Here is a 26,232-nt window from a genome sequence, read left to right as displayed (position 1 = left end):
TCCTGGTGGGCACCCATCACCTGGGTCCGGTCCTGAGTCTGGCCCAAGCCTGGGCAATGGCTCTGATGCTGCCCAGCCATGTGACTTTCCTCCCAGTTCTGTGTTGGGTGGCCATGGGCCATGGTGGCCCTGTGTGCCTGAGCTCTCTCCCACCCTCTTTAGAGCAGTCTTGGTGGAGACAGTTGGGATTGGACAGAATGCTTGCAGACATTGTGTGTTTTCTTGTTTCTGGGGCGTAGCTGAAGGTGGTCAGGGAAGAAGGCCCTGCTGTGCGGTGGCAGTCAGCCCTGCTCCTCGCCGATTTCAGAGCATGTTTTCAAGGGGGTTGGTACTGGCCAGGGCCTTAGGGGTGGGACTTCCTGCCAGGGCCACTGTGATCAGAAGAGGGGCAGGGCTTTAGCGACAGCCCCCTCTGCCTGGCTCCCCGCCTGGGCCTCCCCACTGCATCCGGCCACTCCATGTGTCACCTGTGTTCTGCCTGTCAAGCCGTGTTCCCAGAATCTGGAGGCAGGAGCTGGGAGTGCAGCTCTGTTTTGAGCCGAGTAGGGAGGAGGGGGCCGGTGTGTCCTTGGAGACCCTGGGCTCATCCTCTGCCTGGCTGTGGCCAGTGAGTCTCCTCAGGTGGGATTTCTACGAGGTTGTGAGCACAAGGCTCCTGTGGCCACTGGCACCCAGCACCTCAAAGCTCACAGTCCTCCTGGAGCCAAACATGGCCACCTCCAGGCAGGCTCCTGGCCTGGCGCCCAGCCCCTTCTCTGAGACTCTGGGGTTATCTTCCAGCATGTTCTGGGGCCCTCCTGGGCTCTCTTCCACGTGTGGGGTTGGCATCCCCTTTCTTGGATTGTGTTCTTTGGGGTAGAGGGAGGGAGAATTCTCTGTTGCATGGCTCAACGTCTTCTGCTTTAGAAGCCAGCCGGCCACAAATCCTAACTCCCTCCCCACCTCTCTTTTCTCCTGAAAATAGAACGTGAAAGGCTCCCGGAGCAGCGCAGACTCCTCCAGGAAACACTGAAGCAGACGTGTTGGTTCCATTCCATTTCCATTTCTGCAGCTTAGCTTGTGCCCTGCCCTCCGCCCGAGGCAAAATGCATCCCGAGGACTTCTTCCGGAGAGGGTGGGGTGGAACAGAGGGGAGCCTTGGCTGAAGAGAACCGTGCATGGCACCCTCTGTGTCACCTCGGCCACTGGACACCAGAAAGCCACGCAGGTCCCTGGTGCTTTGCATTGAGCCGTGGGGCCCCCACCTCTGCTCTCTGGGTTTCCTAGAAGTGTCCAGCTTCAGAGACCTTCAGAGGCCTGGGGCGGGTGATGAACGTTGGGGTCCTGACAAGAGGCCGCTGGGGACACTGTGTCATCTTGTTTTATTTTGTTTCTACGATCTCCTGGCGCGTTCAGAGCTGGGAAGACCGCATTGGTGGCAGAATCCTAAAATGAAAGGAGGCAAGCTCGTAGTTGCTGAAGGTCAGGAGATGTTTAAAATCTTCCACGTGGCTGTTTGGTGCATCTTGTCCTGGAAGACGCCTCATGGGAACGGACTTGGACAGGTGTTGGGTTGGGGCCTCATCTCCAGGAAGTCCCTGAGCTGAGACGCAAGTTGACTGTGGTCCACACCCTGGTCTCCCGCAGATCCGCACACTTCCAGCCTGCGTTCTCCCTCCGAAGATGTCCAAGGGCAGGCTGGCCGCAGGGGGAGAAGGAAGTGTTTTGCTGAAATATGAGAACTGGGCCTCCCGCTCCCAGGGAGCTGCAGGGACCCTCTCTCCTCTTACCTGGACTTGGAGGGAACAGAGAAGCACTCTCCTGGAGCTGCCGGCTTTTGCACTTTTTTGATGGCAGAAGTGTGACCTGAGAGTCACACCTTCTTTTCAGGAACATAGGTGTTGGGGTGTTTAGCCCTGTGGGGAGCTTGGAGCCTCTGAAGGTGGGGAGCCAGATGACACAGAGTGGAACACCTGGCATCCTTCCCCAGGGCTTGCATGACTGTCCCTGCTTCCCAGGTGGGGACAGTGGCCCAAGCAAGGCCTCAGTCCTGGTCACTTGCTTCAAGAGCTGCCTGCATGCTGTCTCGGAGTGTCTGCTGTGTGCCTGGCGCTGTGCTGGGGCCTTAGGGAAGTCGGAAGAGTGGACTTTGTCCTGGTTGTGCCTTCACGGCATCTGTGACATTTGTGTGGTGATGGAAAGCATGGGGCTTGTCGTCTCAGCCTGTCGGTTTCTCCGCAGTGCCTCAAACCCTGGGGTAGGAGGCAGGGGGTGTCTTGTGCCCAGATGAAACCATTTGGAAACTCGGCAGCAGAGTTTGTCCAAATGACCCTTTTCAGACATCTCAAAGCTGGTGCCAAAGGTCACTTTTCCTTGCTGCCTTCTGCCATGGGCCCTAAGATCCTCCTCCCAGCTCAAGGGCCAGGTTCTGGGTAAGGGTGGGGGATTTAGACCCCCGAGACTAGGTGTGGAGAGAGGAGCCATTGCTGTTTGTTTTTCAAGAAGCGCTTTTAAAGAATGCATGTTTTTTCTGGTTGGAACTGAGCAGGAACTGAGGCTGTGCTTCAGATATCATACAATCAAGTGGGGGATTTTCACGCCAAACGATTCAAGTCCCCCTCGCCCATCACACTCTGTTTGGCTGGCTTCTGCTGAAGAAGATGTCTCTGTCTGCATTCCCGTGCAACTCTAGACTCACAGTTTTCTCTCTCCCTGGATGTTGAGTCTCATGAGACTGTGTAGGTGGGGGTGGGCATGCGTGGGTGTATGAACGTGCGTAACTCAGTTGTATTTTTTGATTTGACATGAAGGGCCTGTTGCTTTGCTCTTGAGAGTGGTTTCTCATGTTCCCCTCGCTGGCCTCATTCTTTGAACATCGACTCTGAAGTTTGATACAGATAAGGGCTTGATAAAGCTGTGTTCCCATCTCCCCTCTGACTACCTAAAATCAATACCTACATACGGAAGCTTTGGCCTAACACAGGACTTTAGTTTGGGAAGGGCTTAGATAGGGAGAGGGGGAACATGAATCTGTACAGGGACGGGAGATACTGCAGAAAGCAGAACAAGCCAGTGACCTGCCTTTGGAGGGGACATTGGGTGAGGGGTGGGTGTGACCTACAGTCATGGACTGTTGGCATCTACTGATTCTTACCAACTCCCCACCACACAAAGAAAATCACTGGGACCAACACTTTTAACTTGGCATGTTTGTTTTTGGTGAGTTTCCCCCTCTCCTTATTCTGTCCTGAGACCACGGGCAAAGCTCTTCATTTTGGGAGCACAGAAGAACTGTTTGGAACCACACCAATGATATTTTCGTTTGTAATACTTGAAATTTATTTTTTTATTATTTTGATAGCAGATGTGCTATTTATTTATTTAATATCTATAAGGGAGCTTGAAAACTAGAAAGCTGTATAGATTGGGTTCAGTTAGTTGGTTTGGGAGCCTCCTATGTGTGACTTAAGACTTCTCTGTGCTCTGTGTGTTTGTCGGAATTAATGATCTGGGATGTAAAGCTGTGCTAGCTTTCAAACAGGAGATGCCTTTCAGAAATTTGTATATTTTGCAGTTGCCAGACCAATAAAATACCTGGTTGAAATACATGGGTGAAGTGAACCTCTGATCTTTTCATGGGGAAAAGAAGAGTCTTTAATTGATGTTTACGGCAGATGCGCCACAGAGCCGCCAACTCACCGCTTCATTATCTTCCTTTAAACAGGATGTTCGAGTACAGAGTGTCTAATGCCTGCATTTGGGGAGAATGAGCTGTCTCCATTTTTTTTTTTTTTTTTTAAATTGATAGACTTCATGTTATTTATGTATTTAGATGAAGTCTTGCTGTCACCCAGGCTGGAGTGCAGTGGCGTGATCTTGGCTCACTGCAACCTCCGCCTCCTGGGTTCAAGTGATTCTTCTGTCTTAGCCTTCCAAGAAGCTCGGACTACAGGCGCCTGCCACCATGCCTGGCTAATGTTTTGTATGTTTAGTAGAGATGGGGTTTCACCATGTTGGCCAGGATGGTCTTGATCTCCTGACCTCGTGATCCACCCTCCTTGGCCTCCCAAAGTGTTGGAATTACAGGTGTGAGCCACCGTGCCCAACCTATTTTTATTTTTATTTTTTTGAGAGTTTCTCACTCTGCCACCCAGACTGGAGTGCAGTATTTAGAAATACTAAAAATACAAAAATGAGCCGGGCACGTTGGCCGGGCTGGCCTTGAACTCCTGACCTCAGGTGATCCGCCTACCTCAGCCTCCCAAAGTGCCGGGATTACAGGTGTGAGCCACTGCGCTTGGCTCCACGCTGGCGTTGACTCTTCCTTTCCATACCTCTTCCCCTCGCCGTGTCAAACAGCAGCAGTTCTTCTGCCAGCGCTGCGCTCATTGCGGTTGAGCCGGTTTTTTGACTTGTAGCCTCAGCATGTGTGTCTCTGCAGATGGGGTAGGGTTTAGGGTGGAGCGTGGTGTACACGCAGAGTGGAGGAGGCCCTGGGGTGGTGGTTCCTTCTGCAGGCGGTGCGTGTGTCCTGCAGCATCTTGCCTGGTCTGATTTTCTTCCAGAGCCCCCACTGCTACACTCCAGAAATAGCCCTGACTCCCCAGTGAGTCTTCCTTCATCCCTTACGTGTTTGCAGCCCACACTGTGAAGAGAACAGGCGGTAGAGACTTGGCACCTCTGTTGCGAGATGACTCCCAGGGTTGTGATCTGGCCGCTGCGTGACGGGGCAGAGCATTTTGGTGACCCCGAGGCCACCTCCTCAGGTTCTGGGCCACCACGTGTGATGACAGGAGATGTGTTGGGTGTAGGGGGAGAGCAGTGGCCCGGATGAAAATCCAGCATAGTCTTTCAGGCTGACCACCCAGAAAATTAAAAGACGGCTCCTAAAGAGGTTGTCGACGTGTTGTAAGATCCTGGGCCGGCTGGGCGGAGCTGCAGGGGCTCTGCGGCCTTTCAGGCCCGCTCTGAGGTTTGTCTGAGAGATGGGCTAGGTCTAGTCACTAAATACAGAAGAATCAGTAACTGGGTGGATGCTGCCGGGGAGAGGAGGGCTGGGGCCGGGGGATGCACGCTGTGCACACCAGTCGTTTTCATTCGCTGCCTGACCTCGGTTCCTTCCACTTTTTGCTCCCTCAGCTCCAGCCACGCTGGCCTCGAACTTGCCAACGTGTGCCTGCTGCGGGGCCTTCGAGAGTGTGGTTCCCTCCCCTCGGAGGTCTCCCCAGCTATCCAGGGTTCTCTCTGACACTTTGTCCCCATCCCATTCAGCTGTCAAAGCCTGTCTCAAAAAAGGCTCCCCTGCCTCCCAGGTCCCTGCACAGCTTTTGGAGTGTGTGTTGACTGACGTGCCCTGTGTCTCCTGCCACCTGAGCCTAAGATCCCTGAGAGCAGAGCAGCTCCCTGTGCCTCCTCATCCTCCATACGGAGCTGGCCCACAGTGGGCTCTGTCACTAAATGGATAACCAGTGCTACGGAGGAGACCCAGATGACACACTGCGGAGGAGTGAGGCGTTCATTCAGCTTGGAGAGGAGGCTTAGGAGACTCTATAGAAGGGAAATGTGAGTGGAAAGTAACTTCTTTTTAGTAAAAATATTACATTAACAAAAATAAATTCAGAGCCTTCTGTGAGTTTTCAAAATTTGAATTTCACAATACTTTTGAGTTCTAAGGTTTGTTGGCTTTTGGAGACAGAGTTTTGCTCTGTCTCCCAGGCGGGAATGCAGAGGTGCGATTTCAGCTCACTGCAACCTCTGCCTCCAGGGCTCAAGTCATCCTCCCACCTCTGCCTCCTGAGTAGCTGGGACCACAGCACAGGCACGTGCCGCCATGCCCAGCTAACGTTTGTATTTTTTTGTAGAGATGAGGTTTCACCATGTTGCTCAGGCTAGTCTTCAACTACTGAGCTCAAGTGAACCACCTGCCTTGGCCTCCCAAAATGCTGGGATTGCAGGCATGAGCCACCATGCGCAGCTAAAGACTGCTTTATAAACTTCATTTTAAGCTCACATTTCCCAAGACAGTGTAAGTGAGTTTGGATTCAGTTGTTATTGCCATGTGAGCAGGTCTTTCCAGTCAATTCATTGAAGGTCTAGATCAGGCGTCCCCAAATTTTTTACACAGGGGGCCAGTTCACTGTCCCTCAGACCGTTGGAGGGCCGCCACATACTGTGCTCCTCTCACTGACCACCAATGAAAGAGGTGCCCCTTCCTGAAGTGCGGCGGGGGGGCCGGATAAATGGCCTCAGGGGGCCGCATGCGGGCCCGCGGGCCGTAGTTTGTGGATGCCTGGTCTAGATAATCTGTGAAGGTGCTGGTTTCAGCCTATAGGTTCTGACATACTCCTAAGATCAGGTGAAAAGAGAACCCCCATAAAGACACCAGAATCACCTCAAAACATGTCACTTAAGCCCTTGAGACTAAAGAGGACACCTGGCGCAGTCCCTGAGAAATGTCTTTGGATAAATTTATTTATTTATTTATTTTTTGAGACTGAGTCTTTCTCTTTTCCCCAGGCAGGAGTGTAGTGGTATGATCTTGGCTCACTGCATCCTCCACCTCCCGGGTTCAAGCGATTCTCCTGCCTCAGCCTCCCGAGTAGCTGGGATCACAGGTGCATGCCAACACATCTAGCTAATTTTTATATTTTTAGTAGAGATGGGGTTTTGCCGTGTTGGCCAGGCTGGTCTTGAACTCCTGACCTCAGGTGATCCACCTGCCTTGGCTTCCCAAAGTGCTGGGATTACAGGTGTGAGCCACTGCCCCTGTCCGAGACTGTATCTGAAAAAAAAAAAAATTGTGAAGGAATGCCATAGTTCTCAGACTTATTGGGAGGACTTAATCTATTTTTTTTAAACTTTAAGTTCAGGGTACACATGTAGGATGTGCAGCCATGTTAAATAGGTAAATGTGTGCCATGGGGGTTTGTCGTACAGATTATTCATCACCCAGGTATTAAGCCCAGTGTCTGTTAGTTATTTTTCCTGACCCTCTCCCCCTTCTTGCCCTCCCTTTGATAGGCCCCAGTGTGTATTGTTCCCTTCTATGTGTTCATGAGTTCTCATTATTTAGCTCCCACTTATACGTGAGAACATGTGGTATCTGGTTTTCTGTTCCTGCATTAGTTTGCTGAGGGTAATGGCCTCCAGCGTGTCCCTGCAGAGGATATGATCTCATTCGTTTTTATGGCTGCATAGGATTCCATGGTGTATATGTGCCACATTTTCTTTATCCAGTCTATCATTGCTGGCCGTTTGGGTTGATTCTATGTCTTTAGTGCTGTAGTGAACATACACGTGCGTATGTCTTTGTGATAGGACCACTTGTCTACCTTTGGGTATATAGCCAGTTACGGGATTGCTGGGTTGGATGATATTTCTGAGGTTAGGGGTTGAGAGTTGCCCCACTGAGGGGGACTAAGTATGAATGAAACACTCTTGACAGTTCCTGGCACAGAGAGGGCACTGCTGTGGTCGTTACTCATTTGAACATGCGTGCCCGGCGTTATCAATGGGAGGTAGACACCGTTATCCACACTTTTCAGATATGGAACTGTAGCAGGGAGAACTTAAGGACCCTGCTTGATTTTGCTCAGCCATAACTGGGATAAACCCCAGGTCTGTTAGACTCCCTGACAGCGCTGCTCGCCGCATCACAGCCTGAAGTCTCCACCGGCTGCCGGGAGTGCTCCTGCGTGAGTCAGCAGACCACAGGAAAGGGAGTTGAGTCACATATTAATGAGCAGCCGGGCTTTCCTGTCCCTGGGGCTGTGGAGAGCTCTGTCAGCATCCACATGAATAACATATTTTCTAGAGTGGGTCATGACTCGGGGTGCTCACATAACTTTGGAGACCAGATGTCCATTCTGTAAGGTTATGTGTTTTTCCCTCCCTACCTCTTCCAAACAGCATCCTTGGGGATTCCCTATTCCTGGAGAACATGAAGACTTTCTAATACATATTTTTTGAGACAGGGTCTTGCTCTGTTGCCCAGGCTGGAGTGCGGTGGCATGACTTCAGCTCACTGCAGCCTTGAACTCCTGGGCTCAAACATTCTCCCACCTCAGCCTCCCAAGTAGCTGGGACTGCAGGTGCGCGCCACCACACCTGGCTAGTGTTTGTATTTTTAGTAGATACGGGGTTTCACCATGTTGGCCAGGCTGGTCTTGAACTCCTGGACTCAGGCTGTCTGCCCGCCTGGGCCTCCCAAAGTGACAGGATTACAGGCAGGAGCCACCATGCCTGATGATGAAGACTTTCTAAGGGGTACGTTTGCATAGATAATTTTAAGGGAATGTTTTTGGATCCCCAACTTCCACATTCACCCTTTTCTAAAACAGCCTGAGGAGTTTGCTTACATTCACAATAATCTTTCTCTGCTTGGCAAACAACAGGCCAATGTAATAAGCTCCTGCTTATTGCATGCTGGGTACTGGGATGCAGGAGGTTTGCAAGTTAGCATTCCTAGATTTCTTATATGTACAAGAGAGGGCTTAGGCTAGATGGTTTTTGGAAAACTTTTTATTTTGAAATAATTTTATTTATTTATGAGATGGAGTACAATGGCGTGATCTCAGCTCATTGCAACCTCCGCCTCCTGGGTTCAAGCAATTCTCCTGCCTCAACCTCCTGAGTAGCTAGGATTACAGGTGTGCACCACCATGCCTGGCTAATTTTTGTATTTTTAGTAGAGACTGGGTTTCACCATCTTGGCCAGGCTGGTCTTGAACTCCTGACCTCAAGAGCTATCTGCCTTGGCCTCCCAAAATGCTGGGATTACAGACGTGAGCCACTGCGTCCGGCTCTTTTTTTTTTTTTTCAAGTCTGTCACCCAGGCTGGAGTACAACGGCACATTCACAGCTCACTGCAGCCTCTAACGCCTGGGCTCAAGCAATACTCCCACCTCAGCCTCCCGAGTGGCTGGGATTACAGGTGTGAACCACCATGTCCAGCTTAAGTTTTAAATTTTTTGTAGAGCTGGGTCTCACTATTTTGCCCAGGCTGGTCTTGAACTGGCTTCAAGTGATTCTTCCCACCTCAGCCTCTCAAAGTGCAGAGAACATAGGTATATGCTACCCTGCCAGGCCCTTAATAGTGAGTTTCAATTTTCCTTATTCCTTTTACACTTATTATTTATAATTCTTCCATAAGGAAAATTTGTCCCTTCTCCTCATTTATTTACTGATTCAATCATTTATTTATTTTTTAATTAATATATTTTTGAGTTGGAGGTTTGCTCTTGTTGCCCAGGCTGGAGTGCAATGGTGCAATCTCGGCTCACCGCAATCTCCATCTTCTGGGTTCAAGCGATTCTCCTACCTCAGCCTCCTGAGTAGCTGGGACTATAGGCATGCACCACCATGCCTGGCTAATTATGTATTTTTAATAGAGATAGGGTTTCACCATGTTGGTCAGGCTGGCCTCGAACTCTCAGCCTCAGGTGATCTGCCCACCTTTGCCTCCCAAAGTGCTGGGATTACAGGTGTGTGAGCCACCTCAATCATTTATTTATAGCACTGTGGACTCGTGATCATTTCTTTGTAGATGACTTCTTAAGTCTCTGAACTAGCTCTGCAATCTCTGATTTCTGTCAACTCTCCAGAATATTTAGCACTTAATATTCCTGCCCAGGACAGGCCTGGCCAGGGCACACCGTCACCGCTAGGTGCAGAAGCAGGTACCCCGTTTTCCACCCTGATGGCAGTGCAGCCACATTCCCACTTCGTTTTCCCCATGCGCTGTAACTGTTAGGCGTGGTCTCTAACGCGTTCAGGCGAACCCTCCAGATGAAGGCGTCCCACAGAAGCAGTGTTCTGTGGACATTTTATTTCTATATTTCTTTCACAGCAGATTCAGTTCCTGGCCAGTCCACTGGGGCTCATTTTAGTTACTCCAGTGAGGCTTTTGTAATAGGACTTGGAAGAGGCTATCTATACCACCAAGTAGCTGTCGAATGGCTGTTACATGCAAATCACTGTCCTAAGTATTACGGATAAAAAAAAAACATTGGAAGACTTGGCAACGACCTTCCAGAGCTAACATCTAACTGAGTGGTGAGGAATGCTTGGGTCCTTTGGGTCCAAAGACAAGTAGGGAGCTGTGCAAAGAAGGCCAGTGTTTCAGAGAGCATTTCATAGAGAAAGAGGGCGATCCCTTTAACAGCCTCGTTGTAATCCTTGGAAATGGAACTGCCACACATCCCAAGCAGCTGGTCCTGGGACAACATATTGAGAATATTTTGTCAGCTCTGAGATTTGAGGGAAACTCAGCCCAAGATTTTCTTTACTTAGTTATTAGTTCCCAGAAGCCACACGGATACAGCTAGTCGGGAGTGGCCGGCATAGGGAGAGGAGTATGAAAGGAAACGAAAACCCGCTGTGTTCTCATTGGAGGCATCCTTTCATCCCCTGGGAAGGGAACCGGGACACAGACCCGGCAGGCTCTGGGTGCCGACACTCTAGTACCGTCAATGGAGGCAGCCGCTTCCTGCAACGCTCCCCATAGAGGTTGAGATGTTTTCCTTCTGGGTCCTGTTCTCTTTCCCTAATTCAGCTCTGCAGATCTCGAATGGAGGGGGGGAAGGTGTGAGAGGAATTATTTTTCTGTCATTTTATAACTGCCAGGGCTTAGGAGTGAAATGTGTCATCTATTTCTTTCCTTTCTTTTTTTCCGAGACCGTCCCCCAAGGCTGAAGTGCAGTGGCACAAGCATAGCTCATTGCAATCGTGAACTCCTAGGTTCAAGCGATCCTCCCACTTCAGCCTCCCAAATAACTGGGATTACAGGTATGGGCCATCATGCCCAAATATTAAATATTTTTTGTAGAGGTGGGGCCTTGCTATGTTGCCCAGGCTGATCTCGAACTCCTGGGCTCAAGGGATCCTCCCACCTCAGCCTCCTGAGTAGCTGGGACTACAGATACATACTATCATGCCCAGCTTATATATATGTGTGTGTGTGTGTGTGTGTGTGTGTGTGTGTGTATAATATTTTATTTTATTTTTGAGGTAGAGTTTCACTCTTGTTGCCCAGGCTGGCATGCTATGGTGCGATCTTGGCTCACCACCCCTGCCTCCTGGGTTCAAGTGATTCTCCTGCCTCAGCTTCCCGAGTAGCTGGGACTACAGGTATGTGCCACCATGCCTGGCTGATTTTGTATTTTAGTAGAGATGGGGTTTCTCCATGTTGGTCAGACTGGTCTCAAACTCACAACCTCAGGTGATCTGCCCACATTGGCCTCCCAAAGTACTGCGATTACAGGCGTGAGCCACCACGCCTAGCCAATATTTTTATTTCTTGTAGAGATGGGGTCTCACTATGTTACCCAGGCTGGTCTTGAAGTCCTGAGCTTAAGTGATCCTCCCACCTCAGTACCCCCAGTGTTGGGATTACAGGTGCGAGCCACTGCACTCAACGCTGGTGTCAGCGATTTCTTCCTCATCCCATTGAGGGGAGAGTGTGTCCTTGACTCCGCTGTTTCGGTGTCAGATGAAGAGCAGACATCAACTCGCTTGCCAGGGCTAAGCATGCATCACACACACAGGGAACCCGAAGTGAAGGCCGTTTAGTGAAGACCCAACTTGTGTTTCCCACGCAGCTTGACCACCACAGGCCTCAGGAATATTAGTGAAGCCCAGGGGGAAGGGAAGGAATTTCTGGAGAGACCGTGGTCTTTCTGGACCAACTCAGCTGCTCATTCTTTTTGAGGAAAACACTAATCATGTTCCAATTCTGGGCAGCCCTGAGAATTCGGGTGCATCAACCAGAAAAGCTGTATTCAGCAGATGCTCTGGGGCAGGTCATACTACAAAGCACACCTTAGCCCAGTCAAGAATCTGGGCTAAGATTCTGTTGCTATTCTCTTACATGGTCACAAATTAGTTCTATTGCAAGCAGATTAGATCTGGACAAGTAATTCTTGGTCTTCTAAATCCACAGCTCACAAAGGATTAGGGAGGATGAGAAGCTGGAAAGGGCAGCTAAGGATATAGGCACGTTGGATGACTGGAGATGCCCTCATCACCCAGAGGGTGTTATGTAAAAGTGAGAAGGGCTGGGGTAAATCAAGTCCATTCGTTCATTCATAATTTAGAGGGAGAGTTCCTATTAATGGCCCAAGATTGTGCTGAAAGCTGGGAGTTCATTTTACAAGAGATGAATGAGAAAAACAGTTCCTAGCAAAGAGAAGCATACGCTCACCATAAAATGAGACTTTTAGACTTAGAAGCCCAGATTGTTGAAGCTGGGACCTTCAAGATCTGCAAATTTAAACTCCACTTTACAGATGGGGAAACTGAGGCTCACAGAGGGAAAGCAAAGTCAGATGTCACAGCTGCTGGGACAGAACAACTCAACTTCTGGTCTCACTCTTACTTATTTATTTATTTAGACAGAGTCTAGCTCTTTCACCCAGACTGGGTACAGTGGCACAATCTCAGCTCACTGCAACCCCCACCTCCTGGGTTCAAGCAATTCTCCTGCCTCAGCCTCCCGAGTAGCTGGAATTACAGGCACACACCACCATGCCTTGCTGCTTTTTGTATTTTTAGTAGAGACGGGGTTTCACCATGTTGGCCAGGTTGGTCTCGAACTCCTGATCTCATGATCCACCCGCTTCAGCCTCCCAAAGTGCTGGGATTACTGGCATAAGCTACTGTACCTGGGCTATTTTATTTATTATTATTATTTTTGAGACAGGGTCTGGCTCTGGCGCCCAGACTCTAGTGCAGTGGTGTGGTCAGGGCTCACTACAGTCTCAACCTCCTAGATGATTCAAGGGATCCTCCCACCTCAGTCTCCCCAGTAGCTGGGACTACAGGCAGGTACCACCACACCCAGCTAATTTTTGTATTTTTGGCAGATACTGAATTTCTGCTCCATGTTGTCCAGGCTGGTCTCAAACTCCTGGGGTCAAGCAATCCGATTGCCTTGACTTTCCAAAGTGCTGGGAGTGCAACTGTGAGCCACTACGCCCGGCCTTATTTTTTATTTTTAAAGGCTAGTCAAGTGAAGCAATGGGTGTGGAGAGGAACAAAGAAATCTGTAACGGGTTGTGATCAGTTGTAAACACCACTGCACTCGGACCAGCCTGATGGAGCTCTCTTTTCAGTTAAAACTACTTACCTAGAAGGAGTGAGAGGGCAGTGGCCCAGGAGGTGACAAAAGCTCTAAGTAGCATTAGGGAGAATGCTCTAGAATGCCAGATACAGCAGCTACTACTTACTGTTAAGAAGACAATTTCCGGCCAGGCGTGGTGGATCATGCCTGTAATCCAAGCACTTTGGAGGCCAAGGCGGGCAGATCACTTGAGGTCGGGAGTTCAAAACCAGCCTGACCAACATGGTGAAACCCCGTCTTTAACAAAAAAAAAAAGAAAAAAAAGAAAAGAAGACAATTTCCTTCTCTCTCCTGAAAGCCCCCTCCTCTTCCTTCTTCTCGAGGGACCCTCTGTGCAGCCCCTTCAGCCTCCCACTTCCTCCCCACGGCCCCAGTGCCCTGCGTTGCTCTCTGGTGATGGCCATTTACCCGGCTGGGCCCAGGCCTCCTGAGGGGCTCTTGTTTACAGAGTGAATTTGCCGTGTGACTTGCACAAGGAAACAAACAGTATTTCCCAAAGAAAGGGCTGATTAAAAGCATGGAACACAACCCTTTAATCCAGAAACAATCACTTTTTTTTTTCTTGGCACACGTTATTATTATTATTATTAATTTTTTTGAGATGGGGTCTCGCTCTGTTGCCCAGGCTTGACTGCAGTGATACGTTCTCGGCTCACTGTAACCTCCACCTCCTGGGTTCAAGCAATTCTCCCTGTCCCAGCCTCCTGAGTAGCTAGGACTACAGGCGACTGCCCCCATGCCTGGCTAATTTTTTTGAAATTTTTAGTAGAGATGGAGTTTCACCAGGTTGGCCAGGCTGGTCTTGAACTCCTGACCTCAGGTGATCTGATCTGCCTGCCTTGGCCTCCCAAAGTTCTGAGATTACAGGTGTGAGCCACCACACCTGGCCTATTTTATTATTGATATATTAATATTTTTAAAATTGTAGATTCAGAGGGGAAGATGTGCAGGTTTGTTGTGTGGGCATATTGCATGATGCTGAAGTTCGGGCTTCTAATGATCCCATCTCCCAAGCAGTGAACAAAGGACCCTTGATCCCCCCACTGGCCCCTCTGCTTTTGGAATCCCCAGCGTCTGCTGTTCCCATTTTAAACAATTCCTTTAGACAGCAGCTCTAGAACGTTGGCGAAAAGTGTTCATGTTACAAATTGGGTGCCAAAGAAGCCACCTGGGATACAACAGCTTGCACCCCTACCCCCGAGGCTGGTGCAGCACCCTTTCCCTGTGGGTCTGTTGCACAGACTCAGAAGTGCAACAAGTCCCAGACAAAGTCAGATAAAGGGCCGGGGCCATTATGTAGATAACCCAAGGACAACATTGGCTTTATTCATTCACTGGAAGCAGAAACAAGATGTCTAAACAACTGTCTTCATTATCGCCTTGGCTACCCGGGATCTCACCTCCTGGTATTTGGATGTTAGGATACATCACGGTGGGGCCAGTGTTGCTTTTGGGTGCAGAACTTTGGCTCAGGCTCCGAAGGAGGAAACAGTGTCAACTAAATGAACTACAGCCAGTATTTCTTTTATGTTTAGAGCCAAACCTTGATCTAAAATGGAAAGGCTTTGCCTCTGAGACAGCCTGATTTAATTGTTGAACAAAGCCCTCTTCTTGTGGGGAAGAAAGATGAGGACTCCAACAATTAGCCTTCTAAAACGTAGGTCTGTAAAAACAATTGGGAGGAAATAGGCAGTGACATCCATCCGCCCACTGCTTCTTGGCCAGTTCAGGCCAAGGCCAAACAGAGGAAAAACACGTCCAGTCAGTTCAAGAGTTCAGCTCTCCCTTCATTAAGCAAAAAGCTCAGCTCTCCTCTCCCGGCCAGCCCAGAGCCCTGTCCCATTCCATTTCTGTGATGGTTTATTCTCTAGACCCCTCCTAATGAAACTTTCCTCATCTTGATATGGGTCTCTCATAGGAACTTGATTTTCTTGCTAGAGAATGAATAAATAAATGGTCTCAAAGAGTAAACATGGGTCATATTAGAATACCTACTGTGGGTTTTAGTTTTAGAACATCACACGAAATCTTCCTCACCGCTTTATAAGAGCTGGTTATAGATTTTTTCCCATTTAATACATGAAAAATCTCAGGCTGAGAGGTTTAAACATTTAGGAGGTTAAAATATTTGCCCCAGATCACACAGGTTGTCATGGGTAGAGCAGGCAATAAATCAGGAACAGTGGTTACCAAGTAGCCGTGAAGCAATGCCTTTGTTATTTTCCCGGACTTTCCTTGATTAGAGAAAAGTCAGTCAGTTTCCAGAAAGGTAAGAAACCCAGTGGAGCAGCGTCCTTTGAGAATGAAAACTGATCTTTTCTTTCATTTTTATCGATGTGGTTTCCCTGGAAATATGTTCACCTCCAGATTTACTGGGCCAACATGAAGTTGTTCATTTTGTTGGCTTGGAAATGTTATCCTCTCTCCTTGTTTTGAAGTGTTAAATGTATGGTTTTAAAAAATGCATTTCTCAAATCACTCTCCAGAAAGAAAGCAAATAATCTGATTAAAAAATGGGCAAGGATGCCTGTAATCCCAGCACTTTGGGAGGCCAAGGTGGGCAGATTGCTTGAGGTCAGGAGTTCAGGACTAGCCTGGCCAACATAGTGAAACCCCATCTCTACTAAAAACATGTAAATTAGCCGAGAATAGTGGCACATGTCTGTAATCCCAGCTATATGGGAGGCTGAGGCATGAGAATCATTTGAACCTGGGAGGCAGAGGCTTCAGTGTGCCAAGATCATATGACTGCACTCCAACCTGTGCTACAGAGCGAGACTCCATCTAAAAAAAAAAAGGGCAAAGGATCTGAATAGATATTTCTCAAAAGAAGACATGCAAATGGCCAACAGATATATAAAAACATTAAATGTTAATAATGCTGATTAATGCATCATTAATGAATTCATGTGGATAAGGAAAATGAAAATGAAAACCACAATGAGATTATTAGTTCACACCTGTCAAAATGGCTCTTATCAAAAGACAAATGATAACAGGTACTGGTGAGGATGTGGAGAAAAGGAAACCCTTGTACACTGTTGGTGAAAATGTAAATCTGTACAACCACTATGAAAAATTGTATAGAAGTTCTTCAAAATATAGAAAATAGAATTAGTATTAATATATGATCTAGCAGCGTCACTTCTGGCTATTTACCCAAAATGTTTGAAATCAGTGTGTTGAAGAGATGTCTGCTCTTCCGTGTGCATCACAGCACCATTCACAATAGCCACGTTACAGAACCAGTGTAAGTGTCTATCAATGTATAAATGGATGGAGAAGATACGGCATATCCACAACACGGAGTACTATTCAATCATAAAAATAAAGAAATTTGTCATTCGCAACAACATGGATGGAATTGGAAAACATTTAAATAAATAATTAAGGCACAGAAAGACCAATACTGCACGTCCTCACTTATATGTGGAATCAAAAACTGTCAGACTCAAAGAAGCAGAGAGAAGAATGGTGTTTACAGAGGCTGGAGTATGGGAGAAATGGGGAGATGATGGTTGTGAGAGAGAGAGAGAGAGAGAGGGAGAGACAGACATTGCACAGCATGGTGACTGTAGAAAATAATGTACATTTCAAAATTGCTAAGGGAGTAAATTTTAAATATTCTCACCACAAAAATGATACGTATTTGAGGTATCATTTGACAAATGGCTCATTTCAGAAGACAAATGATAACAAGTGTTGTTATTATGTTAATTAGCTTGATAATAGTCATTCTGCGTTGTATTTGTAAATTATAACAACACTTTGTACCTTATCCATATGGAAATATTATTTGCCAATTTACAATTTAAAAATATAAACATTTTAAAAAGCATTTTGTTCCTGATGCTGCATTCCTAAAGGCTAACTCTCCTGGGAGCATATTGCCTTAACCACTTCACAAAACAATTACTGGACTCCTACTACAGGGAAAGTGTTATTTTAGGTGCTGTGGGAGAGACAATGGTTACCCAAAAACAGCATGATCCATCAGGAGTTAAAAGGCTATGATATAAAATAGTTTAACACAGAAAATATAAGAGATGTCCTCTGGTTTGAATGCGTTTCCTCCAAATTTCACGTGTTGCCAATGTGACAGTATTACAAGGTGGGGTCCTTGAGAGGTGATTAGGCACTAGGGGCTCCTCCCTTATACGTGGAATTAGACACGCTATAAAAGGTCTTGATGGAGAGATTGACTCTCTCTTCCCCTTTCCCACCTTCTATGATCTGAGGATACAGTAGGAAGGTCCTCACCAGATGCCAGCACCTTGATGTTGGACTTCCCAGCCCCCAGAACTATGAGAAAATACATTTCTATTTTAATAAATTACCCAGTCTCAGGAATCTTGTTATAAGCAGCCCAAATGGCAAATGAACTAATACAGGATGGTATGAGTAGGTCCAACTAAGCCAGAGCTGCTTAATTTAGCTGTGCACCAGAATCATCTTGTGACGTTTCACAAGTGCTGAGGTCTAAGCCTCACCCCACAGATATTCTGTTTTAATTGGTCAGGATACTGCTTTGTCCCCTGTCCCCATGGGTATTTTTAGAAGTTCCATAGGCTATTCTAATCTGCAGCCTAGGTTGAAACCACTGAACTGTGAAAACCCAAAATACGTTTTCCAACTCAAATATTTTGCAAGTTGAAATCAATGTAAATAGACTTTGGATATTCAGAGGTCAAGGGTGGGGTGGAAAGAGAGTAATAGACTGATATATTTTTATCTCACTGAATCTTCAACAAGTCCTTGCATCTCCCCTAGCCTGTGGCAGAGCCGGCCACCCACCTGCCCCTGCAGACTTATCATTGTTTCTAGGGAATGGTGCCCGTCTCCATTCACCCAGCAAGAGTCCTTGCTCTCTTAGGAGTTCTTTGAATTAACAGCTGCCCAATAGATTTTTGAGAAATATGTTTGTGTTAGCTTATCCAGTTTCCTTTTTCTCTTTTCAGTTGTTGCAGTGGTGGGTGTGATGGTTTGTTACAAGCTTCTACATTTCAGTTGGAAACAAATCTATTCCTTTTAGGCACTGGAAGCCCTATAAGAAGAGAGAGATGAATTGGTGTGTGGGGAAGATGAATCTGGTGGCCAAGGCAGGAAAAGTTAAGTTAGGAGAACAGGAATATGTGCAGAGAGGAGGGCAGCATCAGGTTGGGATGGAAAGAGATGAGTAAGAGAGAATAAGCTTCACTGTGTGGGGGTAGATTCAAATCCATGCTTGTCCATCTTTAAGGCCTGGACGCCTGGTCTGCACCATCTGTGTAACTGGCTGCAAGAACCCACTACCCCTGGAGTGGCTAATACTGAAGTAAACTCTTTGGCTTAAGTTGTTACTCTTGTGTATTTGTGGGACAGGCTTTTGGCTTTTGTGACTCCTACATCCAACTGTATTTTATCTGAGAATGGCTGATACGGCTCATGCCAAACTCGTGGTATAATTGGTAACAGATACCCAGAACTTTATCTGTAAGTTCCCTTTGCGATTTTTTTCTTTTGATGTAGTTTGGGATTAACAACAGGGTATACTTTTGGATTGGTAACTGGATAATTAAGAGTGTAAGTGTTTCATTTTAACAAGTTCATCTCTCTTGATTCATTGATTAGCTTCTACAAATCTGTCCCAAGGCATACATGCAGACAAAGACTTATACAGAAAGTTACTTATAATAAGGACAAACTTAGAAATGATTGAAATGTCTTATTTACATAAAGGAATGATATATATATATATCTCACATTTATAACCATAGGTAATTATAAAAATATCTGATATAACTCAAATGGCCATCAATATGAAATTGGTTAAAAAAATACAGCATGATAACACTATGGAAAACTATGTGATAATTAAAAATAATGAGATCACGTATATGCAGAGATTTGAAAATATCTTTAGTACATATTGTTGTAGCACATAATTCCATTAATCTGTCACTCTATGGGTATATATGCCAGCGCATCGAAAAACACTGGAAGGATACATATCACACTGTTAACAGAGGTAAATAGTTTTGGAGAAGTCGGGGAGAGGGATGATAAAGTAGGACCTTTATGTTTTGCTACATAAACTTTTCTAATTGGGTCTTTTACAATGAGAACATTTACATCTATTACTCTTGCAATTAAAAATCAGAAAATCTTAACTGCTTCTTTTGAAAAGGCTTGACTGTTAGTTTTTTTTCTCTAGGTGGCTTCTCATAAGCTTGGCTGCTGTTTGAAGGATGAAAAAAAAAATTACCCTCTCCAGTAAAATGCTCTCTGAAAATTTAACAAATTGGGCCATTGCTTTGAGGTGGACTAGCTACCAGGACAGGTGGCAAATAAGCTTGGCTAAGGTCAATGGCCATGCATGAGGGATGTGGGACCCTAACGGAGCTGGATTTCTCCCAGGCCAGTAACAAATCCATGTGTGTCAGCCCACAGCCAGTGGGAGAGGTGTGTTCTGTGACATGAGCTCAGAAATGTCTTCCCACTATCTTTGATTTCAACATTTTCCTGCCTCTGCTGCTGGTGCAGAGAGGAGAAAAAAAAAAAATGTTGTTACAGCCTGGTGGTGGGGATGAGGGGTAGGGAGGGCAGTTTGGACTCCACTTAGACAAGAGAAAGCAGAGTCTTTAGGAAGTCTTCACTGAAAGGTGATATGCTGGCCAGGCATGCTGGCTCATGCCTATAATCCCAGCACTTTGGGAGGCGGAGGTGGGCAGGTCACTTAAGGTCAGGAGTTTGAGACCAGCCTGGCCAACATGGGAAACCCCGTCTCTACGAAAAAAAAATACAAAAATTAGCCAGGCTTCGTGGCACATGCCTGTAGTCCCACCTACTGGAGCGGCTGAGGTAGGAGGATCACTTGAACCCAGAAGGAAGAGGTTGCGGTGAGCCGAGATTGTGCCTCTGCACTCTAGCCTGGGTGACAGAGCGAGACTCTGTTCAAAAAAAAAAAAAAGCGTGATGAGGAATGGAGGGTCTTTTTCATCCATGTACTTTCAGCTGGCTCTTGTTTTCTCTTTAGCCCTTTCTGAGGTATCCACTCAATCTAATCCACAATGTGCTCCTTCGTGTTTAGGAGTTAAAGAGTGGAATTCCTGGAAGATGCCTGGAAGGGAACCCGGGCTACCAGTCCAGTCCCCTGAAAGGCAGAGCGTTCTCTGGGTACCCAGAGAGGTGACCCCAGGCATCCAGGAGCGGACCCAGAGCTGCACCAAGCATTCTGGAGCCCAGACTGGTATGACTTCCTTGCCTCTCTAGCTCTGTAGCAAGCAGCTCCTGTCAATACCTGGCTGAAAGAGACCACATTAACCTGAGCTGATGAGAACTCCGAGAAGCTTCGCTTATGCTGTGGTTATGTGGGATTTCCCAGATTTGTCAGCTGTATAAAATATAGAGGTCTCCAGCGGATGATGGGTCAATGTATGACACTTCCACTTTACAATGATGAGAAAGAGATAGTTCGTGGAAGTGGAAATGGTGCTTTGAGTTCCCATACAAGCATTCTGTTTTCCACTTTCAGTAGAGTGTTCAATAAATGACATGAGATATTCAACACTTTATTATAAGATAGACTTCGATGATTTTTACCCAAATGTAGGCTAATGTAAGTGTCCTTGGCATGGTTAAGAGAGGCCAGGTTAAGCTATCGTGTGTGGTAGGTTAGGTGTTGTGAACTGCATCTTATAATATTTTCTTTTCCTTTCTTCTCTCTCTCTCTTTTTTTTTTTTTAGAAAGACTCTTTTTTTAGAAAGAGTCTCACTCTGTCACCCAGGCTAGGGAACAGTGGCACGATCTTGGCTCACTGCAGCCTCTGCCTCCTGGGTTCCAGTGATTCTTCTGCCTCAGCCTCCCAAGTAGCTGGGATTACAGGCATGCGCCACCACAACTGGCTAATTTTTATGTTTTTAGTAGAGACAGGATTTCACCATGATGGCCAGGCTGGTCTCCAACTCTTGACCTCAGGTGATCCACCCGCTTTGGCCTCCCAAAGTGCTGGGATCACAGGCATGAGCCACTGTGCCTTGACAGACTTATGATATTTTCAACTTTGGAAGTGCTTATCAAGATGGAACCCTCCGGTAAATCGATGAGCATCAGTGCTAGTTTTAGTGTTTTTACTTTCTGTGCCTTGTCGTGTCCGTATAGACCAGTTGAAATGATCACTTTCACTAACCTTACAGGAACTTGATGCAGGATTTTTGTGCAGTTAGCGCTCTTGGGCCCCGTTTCTAGTATCAGGATGGAGTTTACATCTGTCTTTATTTCTTTGTTTTTATTGAGGCAGGGTCTCACTCTGTCACCCAGGCTGAAATGCAGTAGTGTGATCACAGCTCACTGTAGCCCTGATCTCCTGGGTTCAAGTAATCCTCTTGCCTCAACTTCCTGAGCAGCTGGCACCACAGGCATGCACCACCATGCCTGGCTAATTTAAAAGAATTTTTTGTAAAGACTGGCCTTGCTATGTTCCTGAGGCTGGTCTTGAACTCATGGACTCAAATGATCCTCCCACCTTGGCCTCCCAAAGTGCTGGAATTACAGGTGTGAGCCACTGCACCTGGCCAATCTCTGTTTCTATTTACTCTCCATGTAAGTGAAGCAGAATTTAATAAATTTATTTTTAATTCATAATAATTCAAAAATGCAAGACATTTTTTTTCTGGGGAAGATTACTTCAGTGGGTGTCTCTGCCTTATCTGACCATGTAAACTTGAGAGGAATAGCGTGTACTTTGCGGTTTTGTTTTGTTTAGTATCCATAACTCTGCCAGGCCAAACAAACGATGTGCTTGATAGGACAGGATTTGTGGGCCTGTCTGCCGTGTGAAGGTGTGAGTGGGAACTCCACGTTCTGATCAGCAGCAGTTGGGCTGCGGAAGTGCCAATGTCCAGACCTAGAGAGGCGACCGGGTAGGCAGGGAGCGAAGCTGACGGAAAAGTACCCAGGTGCCTCTTAGGTCTTCAGCCTCGGCATGTGCACGGGACCTGTCACAGCAGCATTCTATCATCATTATCCTGGAAGGGAGTGTTGGCGGGGTGGGAGGGCGGCCCTGACGTCCACTCAGTTCCGCTTGGGCTCGCTGTGGTTCTATTAGCACTAGCCATGTGCTTCAGTGGGAAGCGCCCCAGGTCAGGACAAGGGGCGTAGCCTGCAGCCTCTGACTTGCCACTAATGAGCTGGTTAGAGGTAAGCCATGCGCACTCAGAAAAATAGTCATTCTGCTCCCAGCCCCACCAGAGTCTGATCTCTAGGTTTCTTTCTAACCCTGAGAGTTTAGGGCCTGTGCCCTTTGAACTCACTTTATCTTCCGTTCTCAGCTTCTGGACTGGTACTTTTCTAGAGAAGGTTTATGCTTTTTTTTAATTATCTTTTTTTTTTTTTTTTTCCTTTTTGTGGAGAACAGGGTCTCACTATATTGCCCAGGCAGGTCTCGAACTCCTGGGCTCAAGCTATCCCTGGAGAAAGTTTAAATCTCCTCTTCTTGGGTGGCTTGATGTAGTATTCCTAAATCAGAGGACATGAATTCCCAGGGACTAAGCAGGATTTGGTTTTGGGATAGGAAGTGGCAGGTCACTTGAGGACTTGGGGTGTGTACGTAACTGCACCTGCTTTCGGTTTCCTCATCCCTGGTGAAAAAAGAAAAAAGGATGGAGTCTGTCCTTCCAAATATGTGTGTGACAGTACCCGGAGGGTATGAGGCTCTCCGTGGTTCCCAGCTGGTCCCCGGGTTGTGCCAATGCCTTCAGGTCTGCAGCACCTTCTTTGCATACTTCATCTCCAGCCAGGCTGCCATGCGCATGGGAGATGGCACATGCCAGCCGCCACGCCTCCCTTTTCACGAGGTGGCTGTTGTCAGTGGCCTGACTTCATTCATTGCCCTGGAAAGCTTTAACAATGAGGCATGGCTCCTCCCAGGCATATTTAACATGACGAAGCTTTTGCATTTTGCAGTCCTGAAACTTCACGTAGAAACTATTCAGTGAGTGGAAACCTGTGGACAGAGATGAGAGGGCCTTTCAGACCTGAACAGGTCGTTCAAATCCACCCATGGGGGGAAGAAAGGATTCAGAGGATTGCTGCGGTGTGTTCTGTGAAAGGGAATGGTGCGAAGGAAGACACCGCCCTGGTGCTTCCCCAGAGAGCTAGAGTTCAGCTTGTTTTCAGAGGTTTCCTAGACAAAGGGGTTCCGAATAAATTTCTGTATGTCTTAGCTTGGCGTTTCAAAAAGAAATAGTCAACCTACTTAGAGCTCTTTCTTTACTAAAATTCCCAGGAAACATCACAGCAACATCATATTTTAATTTTTTTTTCTTTTTTTTCCCTTTCACTGTCCTCACAATTTGTTCCCAACAGCAGCATCATAAATGAAATCTTTCCATCATCACAGTTTCATCTTTAGTTGGGGCCATCTGAGGAGCTGGGAAGAGACAGGCACTGCTGTGTGAAGACAGTCACTGCTGTGAAACCCCAGCTTCTCACACAAAGGACCCTTTCTGAGTCATTGATCTGAATATACACCAACAGGATCCAGCCTATTGTATCTAGGCTGTGTGAGAGCAACCATTGATTACTTAGGAATCTGAGCCCAAGGCAGTTCAGGAAGTTGTGTGGGCTGAACTTTTTGATCCTAACTTAACTCCGGGAAAAATAAACAGGCACACTGAATCATTTATCTTCATGGTCACTAATAAAGGTGGTGGGCTCCTTGCAGCCACATTTATGTTCTTATTTTTAAACCATGACGATGGTAGGTCAGACAAGTGACCTGACCATGGAAGTGACTCGTAAGAGTGGCCCGGGTGGAGGGCAGTTAGGGACCCTTTTGTTGGACTAGTGTGCCAGCCCGTGTCCAGAATGGTCTATGATGGGAAAAATTGAGGACAGCATTGCAGTCCACTCACAGGAGACTGGTTAGGTAAATGATGCATGTCCTGCCTCAGGGAGTACTGCATGCTGTGATCACCTTCCCCAGACACACCTGGCGAATGAGGGTTCCTGTGCAGGGAATTATGGAAGAGTTCCCAGGACAACCTTGTGAAGGAGCAGGGAAGCAGGGGAGGGAGGTGGAAGGAACAAGTCAGGATGTGATTTCAGATAAGATCTGGCACCCCCCTGAGCCCTGTGTGGGACTCTGGAATGGAGATTGCACCCACTGGAGACAAGGAGCCAGGTGTTCATAATCCTTCAGCCCCTTTCAGGCAAAATGGCTCTGGGAGCCCAAGGTTAGGTCTCAGAAGAGAGTTATAGGTGTAGACACCTAAAGCAAAAGCTCACCCACGCCCAGGCCTGGACACTCCAAAATGATCAAGGGACTGGCAGGTAGGAGCAGAAGGAAGTAGCTTCAAAGTCATCGACAGAAAGTTCTTGATGAGAAGCACTGAGCAGGGTACTGAGCAGCGTATATATTTTGACCTTTTTTTTTTTATGGAAAAGAAATGTAAGAAATGTGTGTGTATGTTTGTGTGCACATAAAGAAAAACGTCTAGAAGGAAACAGACCCAACTCTTAATTGTGTTACTACAAGAGAGATTCAGATTGGGGAAGAGAGGTGAAGGGATCATGGAGGCATTCACATTTTATGAGCCAGCATGTCTTGCTTTATAACAGGAATAAAAAAAGACAGAAAGGCCCGAGGCCCCTGCCACGTGATAAATGTGTGCCTGTGCAGTTACTGGGCTTCTCTGTTTCCAGTCCTAAGGACCAGACAGGCCACGCTAAATGGACCATAGGGACACTTGGTGAAGTGAGTGATGGTTCCCTTGCATGAACAATACTCTGAAGTCTGCAATTAGATATAATACTGGACTGGAAATGGTGGCCTCAGTGGTCCTCATTTCAGATGACTGAAGGTCAGCTTTAGGCTGGCTTAGGAAAACATGCTCTTAACCTAGTGTCTTCTCTTCCTGTTTGAATATCCACTAGATGTTCATTAGCTTAACCTCTGCTCCCTGTAGGGGATTGTCTGGGTGGAAAAACTACTCTCATACTTTGCCCACAGCCTGGATTGATGGCCTTGGCAGAACATTAAATTTGTAGGTGAAATAAACTCTCTACCCACTTGGTGGTAGGTTAGAGATCCAGGCTGACATAATTCTTTCCCCTAGCCAGTAAACAGCCAGGAATGACCATGGAAAGGCCTGCAAAAATGGCCACCAACCTTCCTGTTACCACAAAGCCTAAAATTATACTGTATCATATATGGTCTTGTGTTTAGCTCCGGGCAGAGAGAACTGCATGGAGGAAGTATTTACACTCTTGGGGTTGCAAGATTTTAATCAAAACCACTCTTGTTTCAGTTCATCTATCCATCCACTCATCCATCCATCCACTCAACTGTCTACCAATCCATCCATCCATCCATCCATCCATCCATCCATCCATCCATCCACCTACCCACCCACATATCCATTTGTTCATTCATCTGATCCATCCATCTATCCATCCATCTATCCATCCATTCACCCACCCATCCATTTATCTGCTCACCCATCCACTCATCCATCTACTCATCCATCCATTCATCCATCTGTCCACCCATCCTTCCATTTATAAATCCATCCACCCATCCATTCATTTATCCATTCATCCATTTGTTCATTAGCCCATAATTCCATTCTTCCATCCACCTACCGATCAGTTTGCTCACTCATCCATCCATTCATCCATCTACTCATCCATTCATCCACCTATCCATTCATCTAGCTACCCATCCATCCATCCTTCCATCCATGTTTCTAGTAATTATTGAGTGACTCCTATGTGCCAAGCATTGTTGGTAGTTCTCTTTGTCTCCTGGCATTTCCCTGTAGCAAACACACTTACATCTTACCTGTGGCCTCTACCTGAAGTTTTTGAGAATATACTAGAAACCATTTTAGGTCCTCTCATTAGAGTTTGCTTTCTCCTAGCCCAGCATTATTAGTTATTTTCATTGCTCAGTGGTGGGACATCAGAAAGTAATAACCATTGTGTGATGAGTGCTGGCTGAATGGCAGGCACTTAGCAAAGCCTTCTATATGCTGCCCCATTTAATTCTAATGGTCATCCTAAGAAATGTGTATTATCATCTACATTGCAATCTTTTTATGGTGAAATGCAACGTACATGAAAAAAAGCATGAAAAATATAAAGTATGGTTCTATAA

The 26,232-nt window shown here is 46.8% G+C and overlaps 1 protein-coding gene across 11 annotated transcripts in view; it reads left to right on the top strand.

Annotated features, from left to right (window-relative positions):
• PFKFB3 (6-phosphofructo-2-kinase/fructose-2,6-biphosphatase 3) overlaps nt 1–26,232 on the top strand; it is a 259,701-nt gene that overhangs the window by 82,797 nt on the left and 150,672 nt on the right. For 10 of the 11 annotated variants that reach the window (XM_003939038.4, XM_039478657.2, XM_010349691.3 and 7 more), the window contains one exon: nt 965–3,587. The exons of the other annotated variant lie outside the window; for it this stretch is intronic. In XM_003939038.4, coding sequence (XP_003939087.1) covers nt 965–1,012 — 48 coding nt within the window. In that variant the 3' untranslated portion in view covers nt 1,013–3,587. Of the gene's footprint in view, nt 1–964; nt 3,588–26,232 lie in introns of those variants that run through there. 11 annotated transcript variants of the gene reach the window in all.

This window comes from Saimiri boliviensis, chromosome 8 (assembly GCF_048565385.1).
Source record: "Saimiri boliviensis isolate mSaiBol1 chromosome 8, mSaiBol1.pri, whole genome shotgun sequence".
Taxonomy (NCBI): Eukaryota; Metazoa; Chordata; class Mammalia; order Primates; family Cebidae; genus Saimiri; species Saimiri boliviensis.
The sequence above is the reverse complement of the archived record's forward strand: the minus strand, read 5'-3'. Positions and strand labels throughout refer to the sequence as shown.